General features: G+C 37.7%; 1 protein-coding gene across 4 annotated transcripts in view; it reads left to right on the forward strand.

The window, feature by feature from the left end:
* Pgant9 (polypeptide N-acetylgalactosaminyltransferase 9) overlaps positions 1–16221 on the forward strand; it is a 59371-nt gene that overhangs the window by 36927 nt on the left and 6223 nt on the right. The window contains exons 5-10 of one of the 4 annotated variants that reach the window (XM_019050372.2): positions 8247–8429; positions 8948–9133; positions 9438–9566; positions 11670–11780; positions 12510–12614; positions 15180–15308. In XM_019050372.2, coding sequence (XP_018905917.2) covers positions 8247–8429; positions 8948–9133; positions 9438–9566; positions 11670–11780; positions 12510–12614; positions 15180–15308 — 843 coding nt within the window. Of the gene's footprint in view, positions 1–7388; positions 7538–8246; positions 8430–8947; positions 9134–9437; positions 9567–11669; positions 11781–12509; positions 12615–15179; positions 15309–16221 lie in introns of all 4 variants that reach the window. The other 3 variants (XM_019050370.2, XM_019050369.2, XM_019050371.2) reach the window with 3 other exon arrangements.

Raw genomic sequence — 16221 nt, forward strand, 5'->3', positions numbered from 1 at the left:
GTAAAGGTACCAACGGACCTTGGTAAAAACGCCGAGAATTTTTTTTTCAGTGCATGCGAAAATATAAGTATATTTAATCATTCAGCTACTCGAAATCAATAGCTGAGCACTATCAATAGCTAAAACATCAGCAATAGCCGATGTGGCTTGGTTCTTTTCTGCTAAACACGGTCCATTTATTCATGCATGTGCATTCTTCCTCCTTCTCTTCTTGTAAGGGTCGTAAAGCTCAATCCCGAACATTTCCGCATAAGAAGCGGCAACCTGGCTTTGACTGCTAGCGGGCACGCCCCCCCCCCCCCCTTCGGCCTGCGGGTCCCTCGAGGGCTCGTTACAGCATCGCCCGAACCCGACTGCGGAGTGCGGAGTTTTGTGTGAAATTAATTACGGCTCTGGAATAACAGTTTGATTTTCATACGCGGCTCGCCGCACAGCCGATCCAGTCAATAGGAGAGCTCGGACAAAATTTAGAAACACTAAAAAAAATATCATTGAATCTAGAGTCGAGACTCTTAAAAAAGCATCGACGAGAAAAAATACTCTTGATTCAATCACATTTAAGCTTAAATCAAAAGGAAATCCGCTCAAATTAAAAGGCTTGGTTCTTGATTTAAGCTTAAATCTGATTGAATCTAGAGTATTTTTTCTTGTCGATGTTTTTAAGAGTCTGGACTCTAGATCCAATGTGTTTTTTTTTCCAGTGAGCTTTAAACGCTTTTAACTTCGTTTATAGAAAACTTTGAGATTCAAAAGTGATTCCGTTGGTTTCCTCGTGAAATTTCCTACCTAGGGTGTCTAGCATCAGGATTTTCCTTACTCTGTCAGGATTTGAGGTCAATCAGGATTTAATCCAGATTTCATCAGGATTTAAGGGAAAATCGGTCGTAAAATCAGGACCCGAGAAAATTCGGCTGTCCGAAATTCTAGAGTTCTGCTTTCGCATACGCTTTCCCAGAAATTTTAATATTTCTCCGCTAAAAATCAGGGTCTAATGAGGATTCGGAGAAATTACGAAATCAGGATTTAGCAGTCCAAAATCAGGAAAAATCAGAATTTCCCAAAGTGAAAAACAACGAGACACCCTGCTACTGCACGCTCCCCTTGAAATCTATAATGTGACGAAATCAACAGCAAAATTTTCGGTTTTAGTCAAAAATTTCATGTCCGACCTCCAGACACCCTAAGCGGGAAATTTCACGAGGAAACCATCAGAATCATTTCTTAAACCTCGATGAAACTATTTTTGACTAAAACCGAAAATTTTGCTGTTGATTTCGTCACATTATAGATTTCAAGGGGAGCGTGCAGTAGCAGGGTGTCTCGTTGTTTTTCATTTGGGGAAATCCTTATTTTTCCTGATTTTGGACTGCTAAATCCCAATTTCATAATTTTTAACCTCGAAGTTTTCTATAAACGGAGTTAAAAGCGTTTAAAGTTTCTGAATTTCGTCCCGACCTCTCTAATCGACTCGTTCCACCGTGCGCCTCCTTCGCATCTCGTCTAGCGGAATTCTGGACTTCCAGTATTACGTTTTACAACCTGCGAACATCCCAACATCCGCATCGTAAGTCAAAGCGTCCTCCGCCTTCCTTTTCTCGGCGCAGATTCTTCCGATTTCCCGCACTTCATCTTTCCATTCATTATCCCTCCTATTCCGTCCTTACAAGTCCTCTCCGCAGCAAGCTCCATGATTTCGCTGTAAGGGAGCGTGACCGAAAGACCCGTGGCTAATAAGGAATAACGCCGTATGAACATCCGAGAGTCGTCGAATTTCCTCTGATGAAATGTTTTTTAAGGAGCGTTACGAATATTTCTTGTTGAGATTTTAAGATAATTTAGATCTAATTACGAATACAATTCTCGGAAAAATTCGAAACATAGTAATCACAACTTCTCTTGAAAATCCTTATTTTATTGGAGGAAAGGTAATGTTTGAAGGCTCATATGGTGTTCTTCCTGAGCATGGCTGTGTAGGAGTTTGATGATGAGCCACATAGTCCGGGTTCTTATGTACTCCCGTGGAACGGTAAGTGAAGCAAGTGTGGAAAATATCTTAATCTCTTCATTTCGATGCGTAAAAAAAGAATGTCGATTTTGTCAAGCTCAATTTTGCGTCCAACCCCCCAAAATCAAGATGGCGGCCAAAATGGGGGCTCGGGGGGTGAAAATTATGGAATTTGATTTTGATGTCATGATTGGGGTCAATTCTTATGTAATTTTGGTCGTAGAATCCGAATTTGATGTCCAAAATACTCTCCGACCCAAAGGGATGCCCCAAATCCAAGATGGCCGCCAAAATCTCCAAGGTAGGGTCAAAACTGCGATACGTATGTAAAAGTGCTAAGTAGGGTGTCCTTGGTAAGGTTCTTTGGGTCGTAGATTTCACCTACGATGTCAAAAACTTACCACGGATCCATTGAAGCCCAAAAAAATCAAAATGGCGGCCAAAAGGGCTGCCGTTGCGGAGTGAAATATTTTGTTGAGGCAAATATCGTCGAATGAGGTGTCACTGTATAGGTTTTTTGGACAAGAGAGGGTGAGGTATTGAGCCCCACAGCACATGTTCGCTCATCAATTTTTTCTTTAAATTAAAGCTAAAATGCACTCCGGATTTCATTGAATCCGTTTCTTTGACTGCACTCGTGACACGTCAGAGCAAACTCTGAAAAATTAACTTTGAAAATCCGCCCGTGGCGAGGGATTTCGAGCTCGGAGGAAACTTGTCGCCGGGCCCCGTGTTTTTCCAAGGCTGTCTCCGGAAAACAGCTCGCAAGTTTATCACTTTATCGTGAAACTTTGAAGAACGGAAGGAGATAGAGGGAGGCCCCAGGTGTGAAAGCAACTCGGCTCGGTGTCGAGCGCGAGCGGTTAAAGTGTAAGTTACCTCCGCTCCGCCTCCGGTGCGGAAGGGGGAGCTTGGGGGGGGGGGGGATAACGGATACTTTTATGTGCATCATTTTTCATATTCGTCGATATTAGTAATCGGGCTCGGGCATTCATCTGTTAAGATTAGTCGGCCATTAGTCACCGACTCACCGCGCTATCCTATCCCGGCTCGGCAGACCGCTAGCCGCCACGTTTCCCTTTTTCAGGCTTCCGAACACACTGAAAAAAAAAAATTCGGTGTATTTACTAAGAAAAGGGTAAAATTACCAAGAATCCAGGGTTCTATTTGATCCCAGTTTTTTCTTGGTAAAATTACCATCTATGGAATTGGTAATTTTATCGAGAAATCTCGGTAAAATTATTGAACTTTCTCGGTCATGTTACTGGACCTTGGTAGAAACGCCAATATTTTTTTAATCGACTGTGGTAGAATTACCGATGTAAAATGGCAAAGTTACCGGGAATTGATCACCAATAAAACTGGTATTCTTACCTGAAAAAACAGTAAAAATACCAGTTTTTAGGTAAGCTTACCAATCTGTCTTGGTAAAATTACCAATAATTGGTAAAAAAAGTGAGATGGTAAAGGTACCAACGGACCTTGGTAAAAACATCGAGAATTTTTTTTCAGTGCAGGAAGAAAGAGTAACCGACTTTTGGACCGCGTCACGCAGAAAGGAACCAAGCCATATCAGCTGTTTCCAAATTTAATTGGGCAATTTAATTTTTTGCATGAAAACGGTTGTGCGGATTTCAGTGCAGATTTCAGTGAATTTGCTGCATAGTGCGAGGCAAAGTCCTTAAAGTTTTCAAACACTGAAAAAAAACTCCGGCCGTGGAAGCCGTACTTACAGGCTGTATAAACATACCGTCCGCGTTCCGGTCTCTGAGGCCGATAGTTCCGGGCGTAGCGCCCGGAGCAATCGAAGCTACAGCTCCAGCATCCGCAACTTTCGGCCTCTGAGCCCGGAACGGACGGTACGTCCATATAGCCCTGACTTTTTTTCAGCGGTGGTATCCGCACAAACGTTCTCTTGAAAAAAAATTGAGTTTCCCAGTAAAAATTTGGCAACAGCTGATGTGGCTTGGTTCCTTTCTGCTAGCAGTTTAGCAGTTATTATTTTAAGCAGTTTTAACCCAGGATCCGCCACTGTCGATACTCCACTATCAGGGTGTCTACAAGTCCGGAAAGTCCGGAAATAGTACTGATTTTTTAAGGGCGGTCCGGAAGCACTGAAAAAGTGCGGAAATTCCGTTAGAAGGTCCGTAATTTTTCATTTTTGTCGCAATTTGAGAGAGAAATTCAAATTGAAATTTTGCGAATTCCGTCAAATGGAGGTACTGAATAAGTACTGAATTTTTCCGTTGAGGAGGTACTGAATTTCTCGGGAATGTACTGAAAAAGTACTTTAAAAGTACCGATTTTTGGCCAGCCCGTTTTAGTAGACACCCTGACTATGGATCCAAGAACCAAGTCCTTTAAGTCGATCCGACCCAAAAAGAAGGTAACTCGAAGTACCCCTAAGCGACCTTTAAGACGGAAATTTTGAACCGTGCAGGGGCCAAAGCGTCGGGGTGTGACGCGGCGCGACGTGGCGAAGTTAAGACGGTAGGAAGAACGAAGAAGCCGCGAGATTACATACTTTCCCGCTTTCAAGGAGCGGGAGCGCCGCGCGTCTGGAACCGGGCCTCGGGGTCTGCTGGCCCTCTCCTTTCTCCGGCTATCACGACGATCGCGGACGAGGGCCTCGAGCCCGCCGCCGCCGCCGACTCGGAGCTTCTTCCGCCGGGCCCAGGAGGAAGAACAGCCTATGAGTCTTCGAATGTTGCCAAATTTCATTCGATTGAATCAGAATTTTCAGGATAACTTATGTGCATGTATATTCACCACCCACACTTTCTTCAGGCCAACTCTTGACAAATTGACAGGAGAAATACTGGGCATGTAGTATGCTACCGTGCCAGGAAAGAATGCCGTATGAACCTTCGGGCGTTGGCAAATTTCCTTCGATTAAACACGAACTTTTCTGTCCTGGTTTAAACGTCTGGACCTAGATCCAATGTGTTTTTTTCCAGGCACTGCGTAATCGTCTTACCGGTTTTGATGATCATTCTCGTCGATATTTCAGGAGCTTGACATTCAAACGTTCGTAATTTTTGCTATCCTGCCTAACCCTAAAACATGATTCAGTGATCAACGCAACTGACACATTTCACCCGAAGTATACGAACATCCCAAGGAAAAATATTCACTGTTTCTTCCTTCTTTTTTTATACACTTCAAATATCCCACGAGGGATAATCCTGCGCTTAACCGTCTCCAGAGCTCCATCCCCTCGTTCCTAATGAAGCCAGCTCTTGGTAACATGTTTGAGCCATAATTCGGTCACTCCGGAATCGATCCGCGACCTCCCGATATGAGCGAGGGCTACACCACTCCACAGAGACGTCAATCTAGATAATTTGGACAACACACAAATTTATACTATCCTAATTGGATATTTTACCGGTTATAGTTTGGCAATGTCTGATCGTTCATAAGTCGTTTTTCCCTACGGAATGAAGTCTTGTTCTCATCCGGACGAAGCCTAGCCGCGTTCCGAGTTAGAATGCGCATGTTAAACGTGCGAAAACTGCATCGGCTAATCTCAGATCATGCCTATTTCGACGCTCCTCTTATTATAGAGCGTATCTTTATTTTCACATGAGCCCTAGAAGGCATAAAGTTAGATGGAGAACAGGGCTCACGTAGAAATTAGACACGTCAGAACAGCGACGATTTGTCCTAGTCCGGGCCCAGTGTTCATCCATGCGTCGCGTCTATCCGCGGCCAGTCGGCCACGCTTGCCAAGCCCAGGGAAAACATTAGGCCTTTGCAATACTTTTTAGCCGCCATCTTGCTTACGTCACCGGCGGGTGCGTCATTATAAGCAAGCTCTGTAGGTTGATTATTGGAATTGATAGACAAAGCGCTAGACGAAGAGGACAAAGAGCAAATGGAGCAATCCTATCGTTTTAAATAGGTGGTTGTCGTAGACTAAGGAGGAAAATGATGGAATAACTGTAGGGTCCCTTATGGGCAGTGGCGTGGCGTGAATTGCGATGTATCGATTGTTCTGCCATTTAAACCTGTGATAAAGAATCGATTATTAAGGTGTTCGCTGCGAACACCCTGTTTATCGATCCTTTTCTATATGTTTAAATGGCATAACAATCGATACATCGCGAAGGACGCCACGCCACTGCTTATGGGTTGCCGATAGTTCGGCTATTTTTCAACGATAAATTACAATAAATAAAAATCAAATGGGTATACATTATACAAGGCTAAAAAAAACCAGAATATTTGTATCCTTATATTATACCCATTTGTTTTTTACTTATTGCATTTTATTGTTCGGAATTTGGGCTATTGTGTGATTTTCCTCACTTATCGCTATTTTTCAAGTTATACGTGTTTATATTCGCAAAATTACATGGAGCCAAATGGCAGAAGCGAAGTTTAACACACTTTTCAATGCTTGAAAATTGGATTTAGTAATCAATTTTTCATAGACTATATAAGTAGTTGAAATAATTTATGTCTCAATGTCTCCAAATACTGCACTCATCCCTATTGTCCTCCAAGCTCTCGTATGGAAAAGCACCTTGACCATTTTCATTTTTCCTGGCTCACAAAGGAACGAGTCTATTGGAAAGGTTGGACAAAATTTGAAAACTTTGAAAGCTCATATCTTTAAAAATATGCAGCGGAGTTTGAAAGTGGTTTTATTGGTGTTTTTCTGAAATTTCCGTCAGAAACGCCCCTAAAAATTGACATTGAGACGAAATAAACACCAAAATTTGCAATTTTAGTAAAAAAAAATTATATCCGACCTTTTCTATAAGCTCTTTCCATTGTGCGGCTTGGTTTCCGATTAGAAAATAGCAAAATAGCACCGTGACTTTGTGCCAGCTTTCGTACAGAAGTAAAGAGCGGACAGTAAAAGAAGATAATTTGAATGTGTAACGGGAAAGAGGGCGAACCGCCTGATATCAGTTAACGAACGATAGACGATGTTGATCTGAACGCCTGCACCCGGACCCGAAGCAACTATTCGTGTTTAGTAGCTGTCCGTGTTGCCTACAGCGGAAAATGAAGGCGTCCGATTTTTCATTTTCTTTCGAGCAAAACCCGTGCGTGGTGCGGCTGTCACAAGTCACATTCCTGCCGATGACCCCTGTTTTTCTTGCCAGGCAGATACCTTATGATCTTACCGTGCACAACTGTCAGCTCACTTGCGCATGTTTTTTATCTTCCTGCAAAGTAGTTTCTCAACCGTAGTCAATATTTTTTTTCAGCATCTTCACAGCAGTTTTATTTTCATGCTCTATCAAACAACTTTTTTCAGAATTCTTACGCACGCTTTTTAGTTACTAGCGCTCATCAACTTTACATTAGTCGTAGTTTTTGCAGCTTTTTGCATGATAGAATCTATTTTGTGTGTGATTGGTGGTGTTAGGTTGGCTGGAACCTCTCATGGACAGGATTGCTCGAAATAACACCACTGTTGTTTGCCCTGTCATCGATGGTATCGATGCAAATACATTTGCATACAAATTCAATAAAAAAGGGAGTTTTCAAATCGGCGGTTTCAGGTGGAACCTGATCGTAAGTAATCAACATTTTACACTCTGCATCATATATTTCTTGGTAATTTTTCAATTCACCCTATAATCTGAGGAAAAGTTCTATCATTCTCAATTGAATCTGTCTTGATCAGTCATTATTCAAGATTTATTCAAATTAAATACTGCGCGATCTCTAAAACAATTATTAATTTTCTTATTTTACTCGTGAAAGCCCGTTAATTTGTATTCGAAAAGGATTTTATGTAGTTCAAGGCAAGAAGTTCTCTCTCCTGTGTAAAAGACATATTTGTATAAGAAAATCAATGAAGACATATCTAGCGAATAAGCAATGACTTTTGGGCCTCAGGATCTTTTAGCACTGATTTTCATCTTTGATTCAGGAAACACTGATTGAGGTATTTTGAAAAACCAGTGTTTTTATTTATTCAATTCAACCATTAAACACTATAATTGACAAAACAAAACATATAGCATTAGCTTTATTGCTGTATGGGTTGTTTTTAGCTAAAGGAACAAAACTAATGTGCCAACTTCTTATTTTCATCATGACCAGTTACTTTACTTACCTGGTAGTAATCAGGTAAGTAAAGTCAAGGCAATCAAAAGTGATCAACAAGGATCAATTTTAACACGGCATTCTATTAAGACAATAGATTCTATTAAAGCAGTCACAAAATATTTTGTTTGATTTTCTCTTTGAAATAATATATACTTTACTTTGCCCACAGTTCAACTGGCACGCTGTTCCTGAAAGAGAGAAAAAGCGACACAAAAATCCAGCTGAGCCTGTGTGGAGTCCCACTATGGCTGGTGGACTATTTAGTATTGATAAACATTTTTTTGAACGTCTCGGCACCTATGACTCAGGATTCGACATCTGGGGTGGTGAAAATCTAGAGCTTTCTTTCAAGGTAAACTTTGGCAAATTATCATAAAATTAATATTGAAGATGTTTGAAGTGTATATTAAACATCCAGAAGAACCAATCAGGAATTCCTGTTCTAATGAATCAGCTCCTTACTTCCTCTGAAGGAAAAAAGGAATTCTTTGCATACTCAACAAATTTACGCTATAGACGTAGCATACATAGAGTTCACATGCAACATTTTTCCTTTAATAATTTAGCCATTTCAACACTTATTCTGACACATGTACAGTAAAACAAAAATGAAATTATTTAAGATAAAATAATTTCTTGTTCACGGAAATTTTGTGTCATTCTCATAATAATTCTTCTCTGGTAAGACGTTACTGTAAAGCCAGTCTTTTTCTGTCAGGATGTAGATACAAATCCTAAGAAATGTAAAAAGTAAAAATCCTGAACATGTCATATCTTTATCATGCTGAGATATCACCCCCCCCCTATGCACTTAGTATGTATAAGCTTGTTTTCTTATTTTTTAATTTTTTTTCTTTTTCATTACCATAGACTTGGATGTGTGGAGGAACTCTAGAAATTGTGCCATGCTCTCATGTCGGTCATATTTTCCGCAAAAGGTCCCCCTACAAATGGCGATCAGGTGTCAACGTTCTCAAGAGGAATTCAGTCAGACTTGCTGAAGTTTGGCTGGACGAATATGCTAAATACTATTACCAAAGGATAGGAGGAGACAAAGTAAGTATTTTAATAAAATTTGCCCCCATTTTTCATTTTCAATGCTGTGAAGTTTTCCTCAAAAGGTATCTTCAGATTAAAGAAATTTGCAAGCTTTTACTCAGTTTTCTCATCTTAACCCAGCAACTTATGATTTTCTTGCGATACCCTTGGATTAATCAAAATCCAAATGTGCGCAACGTTTACAATATGGTCCATATATAGTTGTCTTAGTGACTTCTTTGTAAATATTCCAATGCAAGAAGCTAGCCTGAGGCTTGCAATCAAACACATCCTTGCAATTTTTTTCTTTTGCTTGTTTCAGGGTGATTTTGGAGATGTTTCCTCAAGGAAAAAGTTGCGGGAAAAATTAGGATGTAAACCATTCAAGTGGTACTTAGATAATATTTATCCAGAACTTTTCATTCCTGGTGAAGCAGTTGCTTCAGGAGAGGTGAGTCATAATTCCCACTCATTGTGTAAAATATCTGCGTTATTTTTAATGAGTAATAATAGTCAAGATCAAAACATACTCATCTATCTCTTACTTTTGAGATTTATGAGAATCATCAACTCAAAACTTTTCATTCCAAGAATATCTAATCAATGTTGCTGCATTCAACATAAAATAATTTCACAAGTACCTCTTCCTTTGACAAAGTTCACAAAATTATCCAATAGCCAGTATCAATTTTTATCAAGAACTGAAAGTTTTTCACCTGTTCATTTTATTATTAATGCATTGAATGAGGCTGTTTGCAGGAGTGCCTCTCATGAACCAAAGCACTACTTTGCATATTGTCCTCTAAATTTTACATTAAAAAAAACATAGCAATCTAAGTGAAGTTCTAAAATGCTGGGTAAATGTACTTAAGTGTTTACATCCAACACTCGATAAGCATGAACACTAGTGATAATGTGAATATAAATTATCTTTTCAAATCAACAAATGGTACGTACTATCTGCTACGAACATTAAAAATGAGCTTGTTTGTATCTTGTCAGAGTGATTGTCAATTTTTTGTTGCATGCATGCATCGGTCTTAAAATCTATGAAATCCATGAACAATTTGGAACAATCCTATCAGGAACATAAATAGTTAATGGGTCTCACTACCTTGAGATTCTTAAATCCTTCTATGGGAAAAATTGAGAGCATCTTATTTGTGTTTTTATTTCTTATAGACTCTTTGTTTTCTTCTAATTTTGAAGTTACCGTAATTCGTTTTGGTTTTAATTTTCTTAAAGGTTTCAACAGAGCACTTGCTCAGTACATTGAAGTTGGGAACTGTGTAGAAATCGTGGACCTCTAGAAAGCAGTCGAACACATTTCTGGGGAAGAACAATAGGAAACAATTTAGACAATTTTTGAGGGATATGACTTTCTGCATTTTTAAATTTTGAATTTTCCGAGAAATAAAAGTTGAAAGTGTGGGCAATCAGTCGTGCAGAAGTCTATTTTAATTGGTCTTTTAAAATTCTGTGCACTTGGATAAGTGTCTAGAATATGTGGTCTCATTATCACTGTTCTACCCCTCTCTGTAGACTTCCTTGCTCTAATATTTTAAAATTTTGCTCTGGTCTCATCTGTCTGCTTCCTCTAGGTCAAAGTCCAACTGCAATCATGCATCATGAATGACATCATGTAATTTCTCCAACCTCTTTCCCTTCCTCCCATGTCGCACTTTTCAGCCACGTCTATTGTAATTTTTGGCACATGTCAGGCACCCCAGACGCTGATCATTTTTGGGCAGCACCATATTTTGCGAAAGTTTTCTGATCTATTGTTCTTTTATTCGTAATATTTGGGTTTTATTTTTGATCCTATACCTCCTCATCAAAATTTTTCTCAAGTTTTGAATCTGGTATCTGGCCGAGCAGAAGCACTATTTTGCTCCTATTTAGGAATTATTATACTTTCCAACTCTTTTCACTCACCCAGTATTAGCTTCCGGATAGGTATTCAAGAATTTTCCTAAGACTGTTCGAAATGTTAAAAGCAGTGAAATGACACGTGAATAGTGAGATGTAAGATTAAAATGCAGTTTTCTAGAGTACAGATTTTATGGAATCTTTGTCCTTTTGAGAAGATCCAAAGCATGAAATTTTGCGTGTACCTGTACACCTCCTCGGAATGGCACTATTGAATGAAGATGGACATTCATCTCAGGCCAGAAATTATCTGAAATAAGACTTCTGCTCTCAAGATACTTCTTTTGCCCTTGATGTGCTTTCCTCTGTTTATTGTCTTTTCTCCTTTCAAATTAGCCAGGAATTTTATACTGAAGGATTCAAAATGTCGAGAAATTCCACTGCAATTTGGATTTTGGGACTCGGATAAATTTTAAGAATGTAGTCTCCAAACCGAAAAATATTCTTACGTAGTGCTCTGTAGACATTGATTGTATAATTACTCAGTGGTCAAAAACCTGTGAACTGTCGCGGATCTTCATGAGGTTGATAGAAATTTTGTTTCGTCTTACTGCGACTGAATGACTCAAAGTTTTTACCTTATTATCTGTTTATTTTTGAAATCACTGCCTATTTTCAAAAACAGGTGCGCAATATGGGCTATGGTGGTAAAACATGTTTGGATTCAGCTGCTCGAAAAGGCGACTTGCATAAACCTGTAGGCCTTTACCCGTGCCATAGAATGGGCGGTAACCAGGTTTGTGAACAAATAGAATGCCCGATTAGGATTGTCTTCATGTTATATGTTATGTTTCATGTCTTGGTGTATATTTTGGTTGGTTTATGTTTTGTTGATCGTTGTATTTTAGACCGTCTGGGTATCATAATCATAGTAATCAACATTTATGCTATTAATTTTCTCACCTCAGTGGTTGAAATTATAAGTCACAAGCAAGCTTCATCATTTCATTGTTCGTCAATTTATCACTTGTAAAAACAAACACTGAATTTGAGGTTCTCTTTGAAAATCGCTATGAATGCTCTCAAATATAAAACTAAAGTAAACTTAAAACCACCATCCTCTTTTCTTGTTTTTGCATGTGCAAATATCTTGCATGTACTGACAATGAGTAAAAACTACTGCTTTACTACAGTCTACTACTACAATCCTAGTAAATGGATTCTAGGCTGCAATTTATTTTATTTTATTTTTGTTATTGTTCTTTGTGAAAGTACAAAATTAAGAGGAAAACTAACTCAAAGTACATAATCCCTCCCCCCGTAAACTTGCGTAGGTATTCAACCAAGAGAGAGATCCATCATTTTTAACTTAATCTGATTATTGAGCGTATTAAGCTTCAAGTGACTTATAAATTCATCCAATCATGTGCACATTCTAATGGGTTTGAAGTGTTTAATATGGGCCTATTCGCGTAACTTCCTTAACATTTCGACAGAAGATGATTTTTCCGTTAATTTGCTTTAGATTCGGAATCAATGGTCAGACTATTGCATCGATTCCTCATGTAAGCCTGAAGATATTCATAAACCAGTGAATTTGTGGCCTTGCCATAGGCAGTTTGGTAACCAGGTAATGATAAGGATTCATTTTAATTTCTAATTTCTCCTTCTTCGTCGGTTTTTCTGGCCCTCCTTGTGGTATTAACATCTAATATCTCTAACCAGCATGAATAGATTCTAGTATTTTTGTACAGATTTCATTTTTATACAAATGAACAGCTTGTGATATTTCATCACATTGATTGCCGAAGTGCAAAACCAGGTATCACCATTGCAATGTTTCTAAATTTCTGCTCCTATTTTATTTTTTCGAAGAGAAAAAAGTCAGCCTTATAACTTGAAATTTATACAAAGTTTTCTGCCAACAGAGAGGAAAAATCAAGGAAATTTTTAAAAAATTACAAAAACTAATGCTCCAAAGATTTAATAAAGTATGACAGAAAGCCTGCAACTTTGCTAATAGAGATATGTGGTTTTGCACTTTAGGCATCAACATGCTTTTTGTAAGAAATTTAGATGAGCTAAGCTGCTAGTACTTAAACTGTTTGATTTCTTAACGCTGCGCTGTTAAATAGAAGAAAAAATTGCTTCCTTATAATCCTCCCAGTATAAAAAATTAACCTAACCAAAATCTTTTCCTCTCCATAACACGCATCTTACTTTCCAAGAAGTGTTCAACTAACCTTCAGTGAATTGAAATAACTATTCAAGAGTTGTCACTCTAACAGGACTGAAAAACTCATCTTGACTAAATGTTGCCCAAAAAAAATGCCCCTTCTCTCTTAAAAAAAAAGAAAATGAGAAAGAAATGAAAGACTTACTTTACTTCCCTGTTTATAGTGGTAGTGATGTTGCCATATAGTGAGCCATTCTTCCCCTTTTAAACCCATGTAAAATATCAACATTTTACGGCAGAACCTGGCAACCTCGGAGTGGTAGAGATCTATTTCAATGGTCTCCAAAGTCTCTGAAATTGAACTTGGAAGTTACTGTTTCGTCAATACATTTGCATACATCCATTCTGTGTCTTGAAATTCAATCATATATTAGCTTTCTCTGAGACACCCTGTATTTATATTAAATTTTTACCTGTTTGAATGACTTTTTTCTCTAAGACAGTTTCATATTAAAGTACTCAGCAATACTTTTGACTGATATTGGTGCATTTTTACGGTCTTGTTCACATGAGCACTGTTTGCGGAACTTCGGGTGAACTTGTTCCCTGAATCTCAGTAATATGCCTTAAGTTCCGTGAACTGCGCTCGTGTGGACAAGGTCTAAGTTTAGATTCTGCTGTCAGTGTAGCTTTAAGTATATCCAAGCTAGATTCAGATGTTTGTACACAGATCAAAACAAATGATTCTGTCTTTACTCTGCAGCCTCAGTAGTATTCATAAAATCATTAATTTTGATTTATGTTTGATTCTTTACTGGACTTGATTTATTGAAAGCTATCTTGAAAGTGGGACCTAAGCATTATCCATCGCTGAGTTTAAATTTAATGAATTTCTTAATACCTTTGCCTGTAGGAGAAATTTTGAATAAAAGTTCAAAGAAGAAGAAGAAAACATTCAATGAATTTCTCTTGAATTAGGCAAGATTTTAGAAATAAGCAGCTGGAATGTGCTTCAGAATCATAATTGCTTATCAAAAGTGGCTGATAAATTGATGCGCAAATTTGTTAATAGGCATGCTGATTATTTCTCAGTCGAGCTTCCATTTATTTTAGTTCCATTTTATCGTAGAAGTATTTAAAGTCTCTGTTTTTTGCTCTATTTTTTTTGCCAATATATGATAGCTATATTTGTTAATAGTCTGTGTATAATATCTTTTATAATTTTGGGGTTCAAGTGTCATCCTGATCCAAAATTTTGTGAATGTACTCTTCGTAATCTAAGGGAAAGCCACTAAACATTTTCAGGCATCACTGTTCAGTTTTGTGGTGAAGAAATAAAACATGAGAAGAAATTGTGCATGAAGAAATGCAATTATGCCACTTCTGATCAAACTTGACCATTTGTTCTTTCAAAATAGATGAAAAGTGATTCTCATATCGATTCAAACATTTGTAAAAACAAAGAAAATGATAAAAAGAAATTCAGGAAATTTAAACAAACAATGATCTGAGCTGACTAGCTCTGAATTTGAAAACCACATCGCATGTTTTCTCGTTTAGATGCATGCAGTGTCATACACTGCGTTTGATGAAAAGTCTGAATTTTAATTTCAAGGCAAGAGAGAAATATTTAATGTCACTATAAGAATAAATTGGATGAATAATTTTTAACGCCTTCTACTGTTTTGCTCGTGATTGCAACCTAATGTAAATGATTGATCTATCTTGCTAATTTACTTTTGAATTTTTTGTTTTGCCCACATTTTTTCTAAGTCAAGATGAACAAAAAGTTGAACTTATACAATCTTTAATTTGAAAAAAAAAAACAAGAAAATATTAATGATGAAAGGCAAAAAGGCTAACTGAAGGCAATTAGTTCTTTAAACTTTCAGACTCTTACTTTTTTACTTCAAACTATTAGGCGGTTATTTTTTAAATTTAAGTTGGTAAAAATGAGGTTCCATTAGTAAATCATTGATGGAAAAATCTGTTTCTCATCATTCTTTAATTTTTTTGCAGTTCTGGATGCTAAGTAAAACTGGTGAAATTCGCCGAGATGAGGCTTGTTTAGATTACGCTGGAGCAGATGTGATCTTATATCCTTGTCATGGCTCGAAAGGAAATCAGTTGTGGCAATATGAACCTGATGTAAGTAGTACTCCCTTCATATTATTTTCCATTTCACAAAAGGTGACATCAAGTGGATTGCATTTTGCCAAAAGGAACCACTAGCATTGCAATGTTGCTAAGATTGTGCAACTTCTTTTGTCTTTGAGGAAAAACCCGATTATCCATCAATAGTTTCTATTTTACTCGCTAAAAACTGTAAATTTAAGACAAAAATTACCATCTAAATTTCACAGTTTTTCACGATTTCCACAATTTTATTTCAAAAGATGAAGTTGGACAATTAGCATCATTGCAATGCTAGTGGTTCCTTTTTGCAAAATGCAATCCAAGTGTGATAACATAATTCAGGAAAGTTTTTCATTTCCGAATTTCATTCAAATATTTATGTATTTTAGAAACTTAGTTTCTTCTCGATTTTCTAGGAACTAAAATATCTAAGAAAGATATTGTATCCGTGCATTTCAAATCTAATAATTTTTTTTTGATACATTCACAATTCAAATAGCATTACCTATTTGAATTCTTCCCAATTATCAAAGTAAAAATAACTGATTGTGAGTGCGATCACTGTACTGCCTTACTAAAGAAAAACATTGTAAAAACACTTGAGAGTTGCCAAATTTCCTCCAAGAAAGTGTTTATTTTGAAGAAGTTATGAATATTTCTTCTTGAAATTTTCAAGTAATTAAGATCTGCCAGCAAACGAAATTCTCTGAAAAATTGGAGGAAAAATATTCACAGATTTCCTTGAAAATTTGTGTTTCAATAGCGGTAATTTGGCAATGTCTGAAGGTGCGCAAGGCGTTCTTCCTTAGCACGGCCGAGTAGACCTGCCGACTACTTATTAATTAATTACTATCCGTCTAATTCCAATCATCTGGAGATCTGGAGACTCGTCTTATTAGACATGCATATTTTTGGATTTCTATAA

Source organism: Bemisia tabaci, chromosome 3 (assembly GCF_918797505.1).
Source record: "Bemisia tabaci chromosome 3, PGI_BMITA_v3".
Lineage (NCBI taxonomy): Eukaryota > Metazoa > Arthropoda > Insecta > Hemiptera > Aleyrodidae > Bemisia > Bemisia tabaci.